At 38.7% G+C, this 15,987-nt stretch overlaps 4 protein-coding genes across 7 annotated transcripts; all 4 read left to right on the forward strand.

The window, feature by feature from the left end:
• Positions 1–1,669: 1,669 nt before the first annotated feature.
• LOC121404588 lies at positions 1,670–4,065 on the forward strand. The gene is made up of 4 exons (XM_041594288.1): positions 1,670–1,779; positions 3,478–3,633; positions 3,687–3,854; positions 3,910–4,065. The coding sequence occupies exons 1-4, from the start codon at positions 1,729–1,731 to the stop codon at positions 4,063–4,065; spliced, it is 531 nt and encodes a 176-aa protein (XP_041450222.1). The 5' UTR covers positions 1,670–1,728.
• On the forward strand, positions 1,833–2,494 carry LOC121404593. Its single transcript, XM_041594321.1, has 3 exons — positions 1,833–1,994; positions 2,048–2,215; positions 2,270–2,494. Exons 1-3 carry the CDS (start codon positions 1,833–1,835, stop codon positions 2,423–2,425), a joined length of 486 nt encoding a protein of 161 aa, XP_041450255.1. The 3' UTR covers positions 2,426–2,494.
• A 2,809-nt stretch (positions 4,066–6,874) lies between the features above and the next one.
• On the forward strand, positions 6,875–7,675 carry LOC121404590. The gene is made up of 4 exons (XM_041594292.1): positions 6,875–7,027; positions 7,088–7,243; positions 7,297–7,464; positions 7,520–7,675. The coding sequence occupies exons 1-4, from the start codon at positions 6,977–6,979 to the stop codon at positions 7,673–7,675; spliced, it is 531 nt and encodes a 176-aa protein (XP_041450226.1). The 5' UTR covers positions 6,875–6,976.
• A 1,043-nt stretch (positions 7,676–8,718) lies between these two features.
• LOC111078351 lies at positions 8,719–9,840 on the forward strand. 4 transcript variants are annotated; one of them, XM_022372973.2, is made up of 4 exons: positions 8,719–9,128; positions 9,189–9,344; positions 9,398–9,565; positions 9,620–9,840. In XM_022372973.2, the coding sequence occupies exons 1-4, from the start codon at positions 9,078–9,080 to the stop codon at positions 9,773–9,775; spliced, it is 531 nt and encodes a 176-aa protein (XP_022228665.2). In that variant the 5' UTR covers positions 8,719–9,077; the 3' UTR covers positions 9,776–9,840. The 4 variants fall into 4 exon arrangements, with proteins under 4 accessions (XP_022228665.2, XP_041450231.1, XP_022228666.2 ...); XM_041594297.1 differs by having other exon boundaries at positions 9,189–9,329; XM_022372974.2 differs by lacking the exon at positions 9,620–9,840 and having other exon boundaries at positions 9,436–9,526.
• Positions 9,841–15,987: the final 6,147 nt, after the last annotated feature.

Below are 15,987 nucleotides of genomic sequence, written 5' to 3' on the forward strand. Positions count from 1 at the left end.
TCAATTTATATTCAGTTATTCCTATTTGCCAAAAGAATCTTTCTACGAAAGAAAATGTTGGGAAAACCAACCTTCGATCGCGAAAAAAGGGATTTTATATCTTTTTATCTTATGGAAGTAGGCGAAGGGGCAATTGTCGTCATAGTTGAAGATTAGTTCTAAACTCGAGATATTATTCATCAATTGAGTTATAATATTCCTGCTATTAGACGATCAAACCTTGGAAGACGTACATAAAATACGTGAAATAAGTAATCGGAATGTCTCTATTAATCTAACGCAAGAGGAACGTGCAGAATAAATTAATTACACTAGTCAACACGATTTTTCCTCAAGGAACAAAACGAACTTTTTCTTAAAGATTTGGGGCTTAGAAATGGTTTGATGATCTTTTTTTTTTCTATGGCAGAACTTTTTTTTAAAGAATTTTGGAAAACTGGTATTTTTTTAAGATTTTTTCAGAGGTAGCGCTTGTTTCCTTCACATAACTCTAGTATCTAACGTCTGGTTGTAAAGAACTTTGCTATTTTGAAAAGATAATTAAAACAGCTAGAAGTTAAGCCCAAACTCTTTGTGATTTCAGCTTACCGTCTGGGAAATATAAAGCATTGAAATGTAAAAATGATGATTTTTTTTAAACTCCAAAGTCTCTCCATAGATTTTAATGAGCGATACCTTAAACGACGCCAAATTAATGCACTTATATACAAAAAAAATAGAGGACACAGGACCTGTTCAATAACACAGGTTCTTCGCTGCGTTGATATCGGTTCATTGTCTGTCGTATGCCAGCATTGCAATGCATTGAAATTTCAATAGGAAGTCCCCGGTATATGTATGCTGCGCCATTGTATTTGAACTATTTATACCCATACTCAAAAAGAGTTAAGGGGTATATTGTATATGTGGTAAAAGTGGATCTGTGTAACGCAGAGAAGGAAACGTTTCCAACCCCATAAATTATATATACTCTTGATCAGCATCAATAGCCGAGTCGATATAGCCATGTCCGTCTGTCCATCTGTCCGTCTTGATGAGCGCCTAGATCTCAGAGACTATAAGAGCTAGAGAAACCAAATTTGGTTTCCAGACTCATGTGATATCGCACTGCTACAAGTGTATTTTAAAATTTCGGCCCGCCCCCTTCCGCCATAACAAAGGACGAAAATCTGTAGCAGGCACAATTTTAAAGATACGATAAAACTAAAAACGCAGTATCGTAGAGAATGACCACATCTACCAGATTGCCGAATCTGAATTAGATCGGATCATAATTATAGCCAGAATGAAGAAATTTTCAGTTGCTTCCCCCAAGGTTACTATAATGTTACAAATATATGTACATATGTGCAATATATGATGTTTTAAAAAAAAAATCACACTAAGGTCATGCTTCGTCGTTTTTGCAACGCAACTTTTCAAAAACCGTAGTTACAGGTGATCGATGGACTTGTAAGGTCGGCACACTGCAGCAGTTCATCAATGGCCTGAGCTGTAAAAAAAGAGTAGCAATAAATGGCAGAGGAAAACGTCGAATCAACGAAGCATGACCATATAGGGTTAATTGCAAACTAATTGTTTATTTGTCATCATTAATTGTACATAAAAAAAAATGCGAGCATTCATTTTCCACTGACTAAAAAAATTGCATTAAGATGAATCGATCAAATATGCGAATTTAACTGGAATGTGCCAAAACAGTTGCTGTTAGGTCATCGACGTTTAAACATGTCCCACGCAGGAGGTGTCCTTTTTCTGCTCATTGTGGTTTCATATGAGGTTGGTATATCCATTCTTAATCACTGCGATATATTCTAAAACCTCGTTAAAATATGGCAGGTCGCTTCGAAGGTCGAGTTTACCAACATTGTATGTACTTCCTCGATAAAGAGTTTTCCGAGTTTGAGTACTGCTATCTGAAGTCGGTGAATCGGACCTACAAATATGTGTCTGTTAAAAGTAACTTGTACCAAACACCGGTAAAGAAAGTGAAAGTAAGTGCCACACACTGCAAGTTATACTTATTAATTCCACTCTGAAATCTCAGGTAAATTTTTCACTGTATAAACGATTCAATGGTTATAGGCCTTTTATGTACAACATCACTGTGGATGCCTGTAGATTCCTGAAGAATCCCAAATCGAACCCAGTTACATTGTTCTTTTTTAGCTCATTTGCTGAATTCTCAAATTTGAACCATTCGTGTCCCTTCAATGTAAGTTTATCCATTGTGGACGTATCAAACAATTTGAAAATATTTTTTTTCCAGGGGGCACTTTTTGTGGAAAAATTATCAACCGAGTTTATAAATCACCAAACTACTAAAGTGCTGCCATTTCCGGAAGGGGATTATATGGTAGAATTAAATTGGCTTGCCTACGACATCAATCGGTCTGTGATCAAATTTTATTATACTCTTTCTTGACTTATGTATTTGTCAGATATATGAATGTATAAAATGCCTTTGAATTGTTTGATAAAATTCGATAATAAAGTTTTGTTCATCTAAATGGTACATGTATAATCTACATGTTAGATGTATAATATACATAATATATGTAGATGTAGATAACAGATGTAGCAAAAAAAATGTAAAATGTAAAATTTTTTTTTTTAATTCTAAAATTCTTAAAAATCATAAGCTCAAAAATGTATATACTGACTGAGTACGGGATAGTAGTCGCGTCCCCAGAAGCGACTCACACGTTCTTTCTCGTTTTTTTGGTAATTATGTAGGTTTATGTGAACAATTATCACACACAATAAAGTACAATTTTCAAGTTTCACATCGATTGGCTGGGACGTATTGTCAACGCTAGCTTTAGGCATATCGTGCGTGAAACGGCTGTACAGCGTTGGCCCTAGCACGCTGTCTTGCGGGACTCCGGCTTCAATCCCCTTCACCGTGGAAACTGCTCCGCTCTGTGCGACTTGAAACGATCTGTCCTCTAGGAATAATCCAATAATCAGGAACAGCTTGGGGTTTATCAGGGGTTTTATCTTCGCAAGTCGTGCCAAACTCTGTCGAATGCTTGCTGGATGTCCAGGATATGATCCACCACCCTATGCAGCTGCTCCGGAGTACTGTGCCGCAGCCTGAAACCACATTGGTGATTAGGGACAGCTTGATTAACTGATGGACTGTCCAGTAATCTGCGAAGAATGCAGCTTCCCAAAAGTGGGGAAGCTAATTGCTCAATCGGCTCATTGGCATCATTAATATGTTTACGCTTCACCTACTCGTATTGGTTTGATTTAAATAGCGTGAAGATGAATAGACATAATGTGGTTATAAGCACTATATACAGAGCTGAAATTCGTTGGTAGTTCCATTTAGATCGTTCACGTTTAAAGATGTCCCCCAAATTAAGTGTTCTTGTCCTACTCATTGTGGTTTCATATTTGACCATTGAGGTTTGTAAAACTTCCTTTATGAACGGGCTAATATAAATATAATACCTCCAAACCATATCGCAGATCGCTTCGAAGGTCGAGTTTACCAACATTGTATGTACTTCCCTCGATAAAGAGTTTTCCGACTTTGAGTACTGCTATCTGAAGTCGGTGAATCGGACCTACAAATACGTGTCTGCTAAATGTAACTTGTACCAAACACCGGTAAAGAAAGTGAAAGTAAGTGCCACACACTGCAATTTATACTTATTAATTCCACTCTGAAATCTCAGGTAAATTTTTCACTGTATAAACGATTCAATGGTTATAGGCCTTTTATGTACAACATCACTGTGGATGCCTGTAGATTCCTGAAGAATCCCAAATCGAACCCAGTTACATTGTTCTTTTTTAGCTCATTTGCTTCATTCTCAAATTTGAACCATTCGTGTCCCTTCAGTGTAAGTTAATCCATTGTGGACGTATCCAACAATTTGGAAATGTTTTTTTTTCCAGGGCGCACTTTTTGTGGAAAAATTATCAACCGAGTTTATAAATCACCAAGCTACTAAAGTGCTGCCATTTCCGGAAGGGGATTATATGATAGAATTTAATTGGATCGCCTACGACATCAATCGGGCTGTGGTCAAATTATATTTAACTCTTTCTTGACTTATGAATTTTTCAGATATATGTACATATGTACTATACATACATATATATTAAAATGGAGAGATACAAATGTATAGTAGTGCATCATCACGTGAGAACGACTGGGCAGATTTGGTTTAAATTTATATTCAGTTGTTCCTATTTGCCAAAAGAATCTTTTTACGAAAGAAAATGTTGGGAAAACCAACCTTCGATCGCGAAAAAAGGGATTTTATATCTGTTTATCTTATGGAAGTAGGCGAAGGGGCAATTGTCATAGTTGAAGATTAGTTCTAAACTCGAGATATTATTCATCAATTGAGTTATAATATTCCTGCTATTAGACGATCAAACCTTGGAAGACGTACATAAAATACGTGAAATAAGTAATCGGAATGTCTCTATTAATCTAACGCAAGAGGAACGTGCAGAATAAATTAATTACACTAGTCAACACGATTTTTCCTCAAGGAACAAAACGAACTTTTTCTTAAAGATTTGGGGCTTAGAAATGGTTTGATGATCTTTTTTTTTTCTATGGCAGAACTTTTTTTTAAAGAATTTTGGAAAACTGGTATTTTTTTAAGATTTTTTCAGAGGTAGCGCTTGTTTCCTTCACATAACTCTAGTATCTAACGTCTGGTTGTAAAGAACTTTGCTATTTTGAAAAGATAATTAAAACAGCTAGAAGTTAAGCCCAAACTCTTTGTGATTTCAGCTTACCGTCTGGGAAATATAAAGCATTGAAATGTAAAAATGATGATTTTTTTTAAACTCCAAAGTCTCTCCATAGATTTTAATGAGCGATACCTTAAACGACGCCAAATTAATGCACTTATAAAAAAAAAATAGAGGCACAGGACCTGTTCAATAACACAGGTTCTTCGCTGCGTTGATATCGGTTCATTGTCTGTCGTATGCCAGCATTGCAATGCATTGAAATTTCAATAGGAAGTCCCCGGTATATGTATGCTGCGCCATTGTATTTGAACTATTTATACCCATACTCAAAAAGAGTTAAGGGGTATATTGTATATGTGGTAAAAGTGGATCTGTGTAACGCAGAGAAGGAAACGTTTCCAACCCCATAAAGTATATATACTCTTGATCAGCATCAATAGCCGAGTCGATATAGCCATGTCCGTCTGTCCATCTGTCCGTCTTGATGAGCGCCTAGATCTCAGAGACTATAAGAGCTAGAGAAACCAAATTTGGTTTCCAGACTCATGTGATATCGCACTGCTACAAGTGTATTTTAAAATTTCGGCCCGCCCCCTTCCGCCATAACAAAGGACGAAAATCTGTAGCAGGCACAATTTTAAAGATACGATAAAACTAAAAACGCAGTATCGTAGAGAATGACCACATCTACCAGATTGCCGAATCTGAATTAGATCGGATCATAATTATAGCCAGAATGAAGAAATTAATTTTCAGTTGCTTCCCCCACGGTCTCCAGCAAGAGACCCGCTACTCATTCTCTTTCTCGCTCGCTCGTTCTGCCTCGTTATGTACGTGAGCGCCCGCTGGCGGAGAAGATGTATAATCTTAATCTAAATTGTAGATGCAGATGACTCCTTGTGGAGTCAAGAGATTCTATATTAAGTTTATGTAGTAGTTGTCGAGACGCGGTCAAAGGACACCCCCTCCCCACCCATCTATGTTACCGAACCCCCTCGGAACCAGAGAATCCCAACCGGCAGTGCCTCGACATCCGAAGCCACCCCTGCCAGCTTGTGCTAGGGCTACTATAATGTTACAAACATACATATGGGCAGTTCCGCCAAAAGGTCCAAGGGCCAAAAATCATAAAAAGTCAATAAAAACCGATTTCTATATAATTTTTTCCGGATATTTTTTCCAAATTTATTGAAAGGTAACTAATTTACTTTATTCACATATAATTTCATTAACTTTCATCCTAAAACCTATGAAAATAAGCAAAAGTTCACGTTTTTGGTATTTTCTGGTATTTTTATAGACATGTTTTCTTTTACTATTATCTCCTAGGAAGAAGATTATTATTGATAAAAGTTTCTGCTTAAAGTCTTTCTAATATATTAAACTACCTAAAACCATTATCAGAACGTTGGTCGAACCTTGGCTAACAGTATATTTTTAGGCTTTTATAATCGCGGAATTTGGTAACGTAACGCCAGTAACGTTCGCCAGATGCCTCCGCGGATTTTTAACAAAAAAACAGGAAAAGTTTTGAATTTAATAAGTTTGAAAATTAACTCTCAATACTTCATTTATTAGCACAAAAAATGTTATACAGATAGCCCTATCCAATTCGCAGAGTTTTGCCATTTTGTACCCCAACCTCGAAAACCACTTCTGTTTTATGTAACGCACTTTTGGGTCATACTTTGGCTTATATCTTTAAAACCGTACGCTCGATTATTGCCAATTTGGTGAATATAGGTCTAACCAAATTATATTCGATGAGGATAATCTTTTTTCCAAATTTCAGTTTTTTTACTATTTTTTTCAACATTTTGTCGTACGAATGTAACGTAACGCCAGATAGGAACTGTCCATATGTGCAATATATGATGTTTTAAAAAAAAAGTCACACTAAGGTCATGCTTCGTCGTTTTTGCAACGCAACTTTTCAAAAACCGTAGTTACAGGTGATCGATGGACTTGTAAGGTCGGCACACTGCAGCAGTTCATCAATGGCCTGAGCTGTAAAAAAAGAGTAGCAATAAATGGCAGAGGAAAACGTCGAATCAACGAAGCATGACCATATAGGGTTAATTGCAAACTAATTGTTTATTTGTCATCATTAATTGTACATCAAAAAAATACGAGTAGGTGAAGCATTAATTTTCCACTGACTGAAAAAATTGCATTAAGATGAATCGATCAAATATGCGAATTTCACTGGAATGTGCCAAAACAGTTGCTGTTAGGTCATCGACGTTTAAACATGTCCCACGCAGGAGGTGTCCTTTTTCTGCTCATTGTGGTTTCATATGAGGTTGGTATATCCATTCTTAATCACTGCGATATATTCTAAAACCTCGTTAAAATATGGCAGGTCGCTTCGAAGGTCGAGTTTACCAACATTGTATGTACTTCCCTCGATAAAGAGTTTTCCGAGTTTGAGTACTGCTATCTGAAGTCGGTGAATCGGACCTACAAATATGTGTCTGTTAAAAGTAAATTGTACCAAACACCGGTAACGAAAGTGAAAGTAAGTGCCACACACTGCAAGCTATACTTATTAATTCCACTCTGAAATCTCAGGTAAATTTTTCACTGTATAAACGATTCAATGGTTATAGGCCTTTTATGTACAACATCACTGTGGATGCCTGTAGATTCCTGAAGAATCCCAAATCGAACCCAGTTACATTGTTCTTTTTTAGCTCATTTGCTGAATTCTCAAATTTTAACCATTCGTGTCCCTTCAATGTAAGTTAATCCATTGTGGACGTATCCAACAATTTGAAAATATTTTTTTTTTCAGGGGGCACTTTTTCTGGAAAAGTTATCAACCGAGTTTGTAAATCACCAAGCTACTAAAGTGCTGCCATTTCCGGAAGGGGATTATATGATAGAAATTAATTGGATTGCCTACGACATCAATCGGGCTGTGATCAAATTTTATTTAACTCTTTCTTGACTTAAGAATTTTTCAGATATATGTACATATGTACTATACATATATATATATTAAAATGGAGAGATAAAAATGTATAGTAGTGCATCATCACGTGAGAAAGGCTGGGCAGATTTGGTTTCAATTTATATTCAGTTATTCCTATTTGCCAAAAGAATCTTTCTACGAAAGAAAATGCTGGGAAAACCAACCTTCGATCGCGAAAAAAGGGATTTTATATCTGTTTATCTTATGGAAGTAGGCGAAGAGGCAATTGTCATAGTTGAAGATAAGTTCTAAACTCGAGATATTATTCATCAATTGAGTTATAATATTCCTGCTATTAGACGATCAAACCTTGGAAGACGTACATAAAATACGTGAAATAAGTAATCGGAATGTCTCTATTAATCTAAAGCAAGAGGAACGTGCAGAATAAATTAATTATTGCACAGGTTCTTCGCTGCGTTGATATCGGTTCATTGTCTGTCGTATGCCAGCATTGCAATGCATTGAAATTTCAATCGGAAGTCCCCGGTATATGTATGCTGCGCCATTTTATTTGAACTATTTATACCCATATTCAAAAAGAATTAAGGGGTATATTGTATTTGTGGTAAAAGTGGATGTGTGTAACGCAGGGAAGGAAACGTTTGCAACCCCATAAAGTATATATACTCTTGATCAGCATCAATAGCCGAGTCGATATAGCCATGTCCGTCTGTCCGTCTGTCCATCTGTCCTAGCGCCTAGATCTCAGAGACTAGAGAAACCAAATTTGGTTCCCAGACTCATGTGATACCACACTGCTACAAGTGTATTTAAAAATTTCGCCTCGCCCCCTTCCGCCATAACAAAGCACGAAAATCTGTGGCAGGCACAATTTTAAAGATACGATAAAACTAAAAACGCAGTATCGTAGAGAATGCCCATATCTACCAGATTGCCGAATCTGAATTAGATCGGATCATAATTATAGCCAGAATGAAGAAATTTTCAGTTGCTTCCCCCACGGTTACTATAATGTTACAAATATATGTACATATGTGCAATATATGATGTTTTAAAAAAAAAATCACACTAAGGTCATGCTTCGTCGTTTTTGCAACGCAACTTTTCAAAAACCGTAGTTACAGGTGATCGATGGACTTGTAAGGTCGGCACACTGCAGCAGTTCATCAATGGCCTGAGCTGTAAAAAAAGAGTAGCAATAAATGGCAGAGGAAAACGTCGAATCAACGAAGCATGACCATATAGGGTTAATTGCAAACTAATTGTTTATTTGTCATCATTAATTGTACATCAAAAAAATGGGAGCATTAATTTTCCACTGACTAAAAAAATTGCATTGAGATGAATCGATCAAATATGCGAATTTAACTGGAATGTGCCAAAACAGTTGCTGTTAGGTCATCGACGTTTAAACATGTCCCACGCAGGAGGTGTCCTTTTTCTGCTCATTGTGGTTTCATATGAGGTTGGTATATCCATTCTTAATCACTGCGATATATTCTAAAACCTCGTTAAAATATGGCAGGTCGCTTCGAAGGTCGAGTTTACCAACATTGTATGTACTTCCCTCGATAAAGAGTTTTCCGAGTTTGAGTACTGCTATCTGAAGTCGGTGAATCGGACCTACAAATATGTGTCTGTTAAAAGTAACTTGTACCAAACACCGGTAAAGAAAGTGAAAGTAAGTGCCACACACTGCAAGTTATACTTATTAATTCCACTCTGAAATCTCAGGTAAATTTTTCACTGTATAAACGATTCAATGGTTATAGGCCTTTTATGTACAACATCACTGTGGATGCCTGTAGATTCCTGAAGAATCCCAAATCGAACCCAGTTACATTGTTCTTTTTTAGCTCATTTGCTGAATTCTCAAATTTGAACCATTCGTGTCCCTTCAATGTAAGTTAATCCATTGTGGACGTATCAAACAATTTGAAAATATTTTTTTTCCAGGGGGCACTTGTTCTGGAAAAGTTATCAACCGAGTTTATAAATCACCAAACTACTAAAGTGCTGCCATTTCCGGAAGGGGATTATATGGTAGAATTAAATTGGCTTGCCTACGACATCAATCGGTCTGTGATCAAATTTTATTATACTCTTTCTTGACTTATGTATTTGTCAGATATATGAATGTATAAAATGCCTTTGAATTGTTTGATAAAATTCGATAATAAAGTTTTGTTCATCCCCCTTCGGGTACTCTAATCATTCCGAGGTCGCAAACAAATCTTAATTGCAAAAGGAAAAAAATAGTTGACTTAATGATGCATTGACATGAATTTGACACCATTGCCAGTGCAATTGAGCTTGTGCCCTTTTTATACCCGTACTCAAAAATGAGTTAAGGGGTATATTAGATTTGTGGTAAAAGTGGATGTGTGTAACGCAGAGAAGGAAACGTTTCCGACCCCATAAAGTATATATATTCTTGATCAGCATCAATAGCCGAGTCGATAGAGCCATGTCAGTCTGTCCGTCTTGTTTGACGCCTGGATCTCAGAGACTATAAAAGCTAGAGCAACCAAATTTTGTTTCACACTGCTGCAAGTGTATTTCAAAATTTCGCTCCGCCCCCTTCCGCCTCCACAATTTTAAGGATACGATAAAACTAAAAACGCAGTATCGTAGAGAATGCCCATATCTACCAGATTGCCGAATCTGAATTAGATCGGATGATAATTATAGCCAGAATGAAGAAATTAATTTTCAGTTGCTTCCCCTGCCCCCTCCAGCCCACGACCACGCTACTCATTTTCCTTCTCGCTCGCACACTCGCCGCGTTCAGTGCGCGAGCAACCCCTAGCGGAGGAGATGTAGAATCTAAATGGTACATGTATAATCTACATGTTAGATGTAGAATATACATAATATATGTAGATGTAGATAACAGATGTAGCAAAAAAATGTAAAATGTAAAATTTTTTTTTTTTAATTTAAAAATTTGAAAAAATCATAAGCTGAAAAATGTATATACTGACTGAGTACGGGTATAAGTAGAGTCGCGTCCCCAGAAGCGACTCGCACGTTCCTTCTCGTTGTTTCTGAAGTTGATTTAGTTGTCAGTGTTTTTTCTGCGCGACCGATTTTTATGAAGTTATTGTCGTATGTTAAGTAGGCCTGCGCAGAGGTCGTAAACTATTTTTGATCTCCATATTGCCACCAATTAACTTTTAAATGTGATTTCGCGATTTCATTTTTATTTTGTCAAACATTGCATTGATTTAACTGTCATTGTGTTTTGTGACATTACGTATGTTTAATGATTTTTGAACAAGTATTAATCAAAGTAGTAGTAAGTAGTAATCAAAGTAGTAATCAAAGGACAAGTGTAGGCCTTTTGCTACCAATGCCAAACGAAGCACATGAGTTCTTACAAATATGTATACTTCATGGGTGGTGAGGACATAAATCGCGCACTAACCAATCGCGTAGATGCACGTTGCGGTTGCCATAACCTCAGTTCGGCAATAGCCAGGCGCATAGTTGGAGAGGTGGACGAGCTACTTAATCATCCCAATGAATTATTGAAATTATTTATCAAGCAAAAATTGAAGTCTTTAATGAGAGTCATTAGAAAATTACACGTGTTCAGTCAATCAAAATGCTGGATATGTTCAGTTTAATAATTAACATATTAAAAAACGAGAAGGAACGTGTGAGTCGCTTCTGGGGACGCGACTCTACTTATACCCGTACTCAGTCAGTATATACATTTTTGAGCTTATGATTTTTTAGAATTTTATAAAAAAAAAAAATTTTTTAATTTTACATTTTTTTGCTACATCTGATATCTACATCTACATATACAATGTATATTATACATCTAACATGTAGATTGTACATGTTCCATTAAGATTCTACATCTCCGCTAGGGGTTGCTCGTGCACTGAACGCGGCAGAGTGTGCGAGCGAGAAGGAAAATGAGTTGCGTTGTCGTTTGTGGGAGGGGGGGCAGGGGAAGCAACTGAAAATTAATTTCTTCATTCTGGCTATAATTATGATCCGATCTGTTTCAGATTCGACAGCCTGGTAGATATGGGCATTCTCTACGATACTGCGTCTTTATTTTTATCGTATCTTTAAAACTGTGCCTGCCACAGATTTTCGTCCTTTGTGTGGGCGGAAGGGGGCGGGGCGAAATTTTGAAATACACTTGTAGTAGTGTGATATCACATGAGTCTGGAAACCAACTTTGGTTACCCTAGCTCTTATAGTCTCTGAGATCCAGGCGTCAAACAAGACGGACAGATGGACAGACAGACGGACAGACAGACATGGCTCTATCGACTCGGCTATTGATGCTGATCAAGAATATATATACTTTATGGGGTCGGAAACGTTTCCTTCTCTGCGTTACACACATCCACTTTTACCACAAATCTAATATACCCCTTAACTCTTTTTTGAGTACGGGGTATAAAAATATCGATAATGGTGGACGTGAAATCAACAGCGTAGACATTGATATTGACTATCGTTCTGCAGTTCAGTGCAATCTATCAAATATATTTGCAAGTAAGTGGAAAAAATCAGCAATATGACTGTGTTTCAAATTCAAAATTCTGATGAGAATGCCCCTCTATTATAGGCATATGACATTAGACTTTGCTAACTGACTAGCTGGAAAAATAAAGATGGCCTTATGGGAAATGCCTGCAGTCAGAGCGAGCTGGAAAACTGCTGGAAAACATCATTGTGTGTCAAGAAGTGCCTCAGTTGTTCTACTAAAAGCCATTAGACGTGTCTAGAGACGGCTACGAACAATAATGTTGCATTTCGTCTCTAGTGATATCCCTCTCTATACAGAAAAATTGTCTAAGTCTAATGTCATATGGTTATTAAATGAAAATAATACGAGACTATGTTTTTTATGGATATGAATGAAATGATTCAAATACAAAAAAAAACAAAAACTATAAAATGATATAGAAGACTTGGTGGTTGGCGAACGAGCGAAACGAGTATATAATAATAGTTTCATTTATTTCAGCTATTGTTGAATGACAAATCGATAACGATAGATATATACATGGTGGCGAGCTTTTGTCAGAGTGTCAAAGAGAGGTAACGATTAATTACTCGCAGCTATGAAACGTGGCGCAAATTTTGAAATTTTACCCTTCTCCCTTCTCTGTTCCCTTCTCTCCCTTCTTTTGCATAACATAACTTAATTTGTATTCTTCTGACAAATATAATATTACCAATATATGTATATGTATAACAAATCAATTTCATGATCGACATAAATAAAAAGCTTGATGCATTGATTGTTGTAAGTTGTTTGCAATATCTAATTGATTGGGGGGGTCTGTTATTTCAACATTATATGAATACAATACAGGTAATGTATAGTGGAAAGTGACAGAAAGTGCAAAAGATTCTTGATAGTTCAGGGTACAAACGTATGTACGTTTCCCTCTGTCGCTATGCATACTCCAACGATGACTTCTTTAACCTGTTAAACATATTGAATTTGTGGAGTTTGCAATGCTACTATGCCTCTGCCGGCTACTCCTTTGATGGCAATCCTGATCAGGTTACAGCCGCACGTGGGCGTAATTTTCTCGCAATTAGGATGCGATTATGATAACATGACCGAACGTCGTCGAAAGGGTAATTGAAGAACAGGCCGTTCAACCCATTCCCTTCTTGGTTCCCTTCTGCTGCTTATGGTGCTGTGTTGCTGTGTGCTGGTGTTGCCACGTGCCACAAGACGCCTTCATCTGTCGGTTGGTCTGGACCAAAGTTTCAATTTGATATTCCTTTGCCTTACCGAGCGTCTTGGGGTTGTTTCAGGGCATGGATTAAGTTTTCAGGCAACTGGAGCAGCATCCCGTGCTGTGCCATACTGTGCTGTGCCGTGCTGGCAGTGTGGCTTATGCTTATGATGCCAAGAGGTGGCAGTCAGCCGGGGGAATCAGCATTGGGATACGAGCGGACTTTGCATTTGACAAAGTGCGAAATCCTTTACACTTTGAAGACTGATTGACTTCTTATCCTTGAATGGATTTGAATAGAATTTTATTTCAGTTTCCTTCGCTGCTAATGGGGGATGGGGATTGCATATGGAGTTGGGGTTGCTCGTAACGCCACTCTGTGCCCTCTCTGCCCTCTCTGCTCTGAGTCCTATATAAACAAACGGAAGATAATCAAGATGTAAAACACAATCCGGCAGGAGGAGTGGCAGGGGGTCGAGGGTCTACAAGTCGGGGCTGTGAGGGTGAGGGCGAGGTTGTCGGTCTGAGGCCTTAACACGGCGGCTGTAATTCAAAACCAAACAAAAAACCGTCAAAGAATCAAAAGGCAAGCGATGGCAAATTACAGATCTGTGAGATGTTACAGCAAAAACAGTTCGTTCCAGTTACAGTTACAGTTGCAGTTGCCTCACAAAAGGGCGCTGAGATGGAAGAGCGGGAGGGGAGGGCTGGTGGAAAACGTTGCTGAAAAATTGTGAAACGGAATTTCGCTTTGTACTTGGAAAACTGTTATTAACTTAATGAAGGAGTGTTGCGCGTCAGACACATTTACCTGACACGTGATTCGGGTTCCGTGCACGGTGCACGGTGCACATGTACCACGTACCGGAAACACTGGGATGGATGGGGAATCCCCCCTAATGTTGCAATGAGACGACTCTTCTTACGTTCATTATTTACTTTGCTCCATTCACACATTTTCCTGGATGCTGGGGCTGTCGTCTAAGGAATTGTAAGAAGACATTGGCGAAAAGTGGAGGGTGCCAATTAGCTGAGAACCTCCTGTACTAATTGTTTGATAACAAAGATATTAATTAAACGACTAAATACTATAGATCACGGACTGCCGAAATAGCTAACACAAGAAAAAGTGGGTCTACTCAGCGGGTATTGTGAATCACTCTTTTAGAAGATCTATCGAACTACTCCATTAAAGTATTATATTAAACAAACTGTGCAGACAGTCAGACATTTTACCATAGACTCAACAGCAGCTAACCAAGCCGAGCCACTGGCTGGTGTAATTAAACGGAGGCCAAGAGGAGCACACAGACTCCACTCGACTCCCGCCAGAGCCACAATTTAAACGACACATGGGAGAAGCGACGGAGCAGGGCTCTCCACGAGTGTGTAACCGTATCTTCGCTTTGGCTTTGGCTTTGGCGCTCAGATGAAGCTCATCGGGCAAAGTGGCAAGTTAAGTAAACAGTTTCATTGTGCGAATTCAATTAAAATTTATTCAAAATACGTCAAAGGCAGCTACTCAAAGTTGCTTCTTCTACAGCTACTGCTGCTTGCTGCCTGCTGCTGCTCCTCTGTTGTTGCCGCTGCTGCTGCTGCTGCTGCTGCAACAAAGTGTCCAAGTATCTGCATCTGTGAAATTTTTGTGCGCACAGACACAGATACGCGCGCTCTAGCGGATGTAAGCTATATACAGCGCTATCCCGCTCTCTCTCTCTCTACCTCTCTCTACCTCGCTCTCTCTTGCTCGCTGTCTTGTGTGGCTGCCATTGGGAAAGAGGGCGTGTCATGAAATGGTCACGCCTCACTTTGGCAGAAAAGAGACAACCATATAGATGGAACTTGAAGGGAAAATAAATGCTCAATGAACACACACACACTCGCACACACACTCACAATGTATCTGCAGCTGTGTGCGTGCCTGGGCCGGTGCCACTTGTCGGTGTTGTTGTAACTGTCTTTGAGAGTGGTGTAAATGGCAATTTGTCGGGCGGTGTGGCTATAAAGTCGCCCCCGCACACGGTAGCCGAGCGGAGTCGGAGTCGTGTTGACAGGCCGGGCCGGGCCGCATTTGCTAGCATTGGCATCCGCCTCGCTCATTTCTGCCATATCATCGCAGTCATTATAGCCGCGATCATCATCAGCATCATCATCATGTACTCATGCCTGAAAAGTCTCTTCTGCTGGTATTCCTTTATGTGAAAACTACCTGCCACACCGTCAGCCCATCCGGACAGGCTGTTCCGTTCCCTTCCCCTCAACAACTAAATGTTTTGAGGCATGGAATTATATAACCTTAGATCTGTGCACTTTCAACCCCTTAAGGGTGTACTGTACGTACATGGGAACTTAGAAATAATAGCACGTCCATAAGCTGCCCATAATCGTCTTCCGCTCCATTCGGAATCATTCTTAAAGCTTTCCTTTAAAAAAAACATTCCAGCCCACATGTTTTGCCCGCCCCAAAGGACATTGCCAGTGACAGGACCGGCTCGACAATGGCTCCGAGTCCAGCTCCAGCTCCAGCTCCGCTCCATGACATTGATGTGCACTGACGATGATTACGATGATGTTCATGGTGTTCGTTCTCCTTGTCGCTGG

Source organism: Drosophila obscura, unplaced genomic scaffold, assembly GCF_018151105.1.
Source record: "Drosophila obscura isolate BZ-5 IFL unplaced genomic scaffold, ASM1815110v1 contig_25, whole genome shotgun sequence".
NCBI lineage: Eukaryota > Metazoa > Arthropoda > Insecta > Diptera > Drosophilidae > Drosophila > Drosophila obscura.

Excerpts from the sequence above, each read along its gene's own strand:
- LOC121404590 (XM_041594292.1), top strand. The coding sequence starts at position 6,977 with ATGTCCCACGCAGGAGGTGTCCTTTTTCTGCTCATTGTGGTTTCATAT. Across the intron at positions 7,028-7,087 it reads TCATTGTGGTTTCATATGAG|GTCGCTTCGAAGGTCGAGTT; the intron begins GTTGGTATATCC and ends AAAATATGGCAG. Across the intron at positions 7,465-7,519 it reads ACCATTCGTGTCCCTTCAAT|GGGGCACTTTTTCTGGAAAA; the intron begins GTAAGTTAATCC and ends TTTTTTTTTCAG.
- LOC121404588 (XM_041594288.1), top strand. The coding sequence starts at position 1,729 with ATGTCCCACGCAGGAGGTGTCCTTTTTCTGCTCATTGTGGTTTCATAT. Across the intron at positions 3,634-3,686 it reads CACCGGTAAAGAAAGTGAAA|GTAAATTTTTCACTGTATAA; the intron begins GTAAGTGCCACA and ends CTGAAATCTCAG. Across the intron at positions 3,855-3,909 it reads ACCATTCGTGTCCCTTCAGT|GGCGCACTTTTTGTGGAAAA; the intron begins GTAAGTTAATCC and ends TTTTTTTTCCAG.
- LOC111078351 (XM_022372973.2), top strand. The coding sequence starts at position 9,078 with ATGTCCCACGCAGGAGGTGTCCTTTTTCTGCTCATTGTGGTTTCATAT. Across the intron at positions 9,129-9,188 it reads TCATTGTGGTTTCATATGAG|GTCGCTTCGAAGGTCGAGTT; the intron begins GTTGGTATATCC and ends AAAATATGGCAG. Across the intron at positions 9,345-9,397 it reads CACCGGTAAAGAAAGTGAAA|GTAAATTTTTCACTGTATAA; the intron begins GTAAGTGCCACA and ends CTGAAATCTCAG.
- LOC121404593 (XM_041594321.1), top strand. The coding sequence starts at position 1,833 with ATGGCAGGTCGCTTCGAAGGTCGAGTTTACCAACATTGTATGTACTTC. Across the intron at positions 1,995-2,047 it reads CACCGGTAAAGAAAGTGAAA|GTAAATTTTTCACTGTATAA; the intron begins GTAAGTGCCACA and ends CTGAAATCTCAG. Across the intron at positions 2,216-2,269 it reads ACCATTCGTGTCCCTTCAAT|GGGGCACTTTTTGTGGAAAA; the intron begins GTAAGTTTATCC and ends TTTTTTTTCCAG.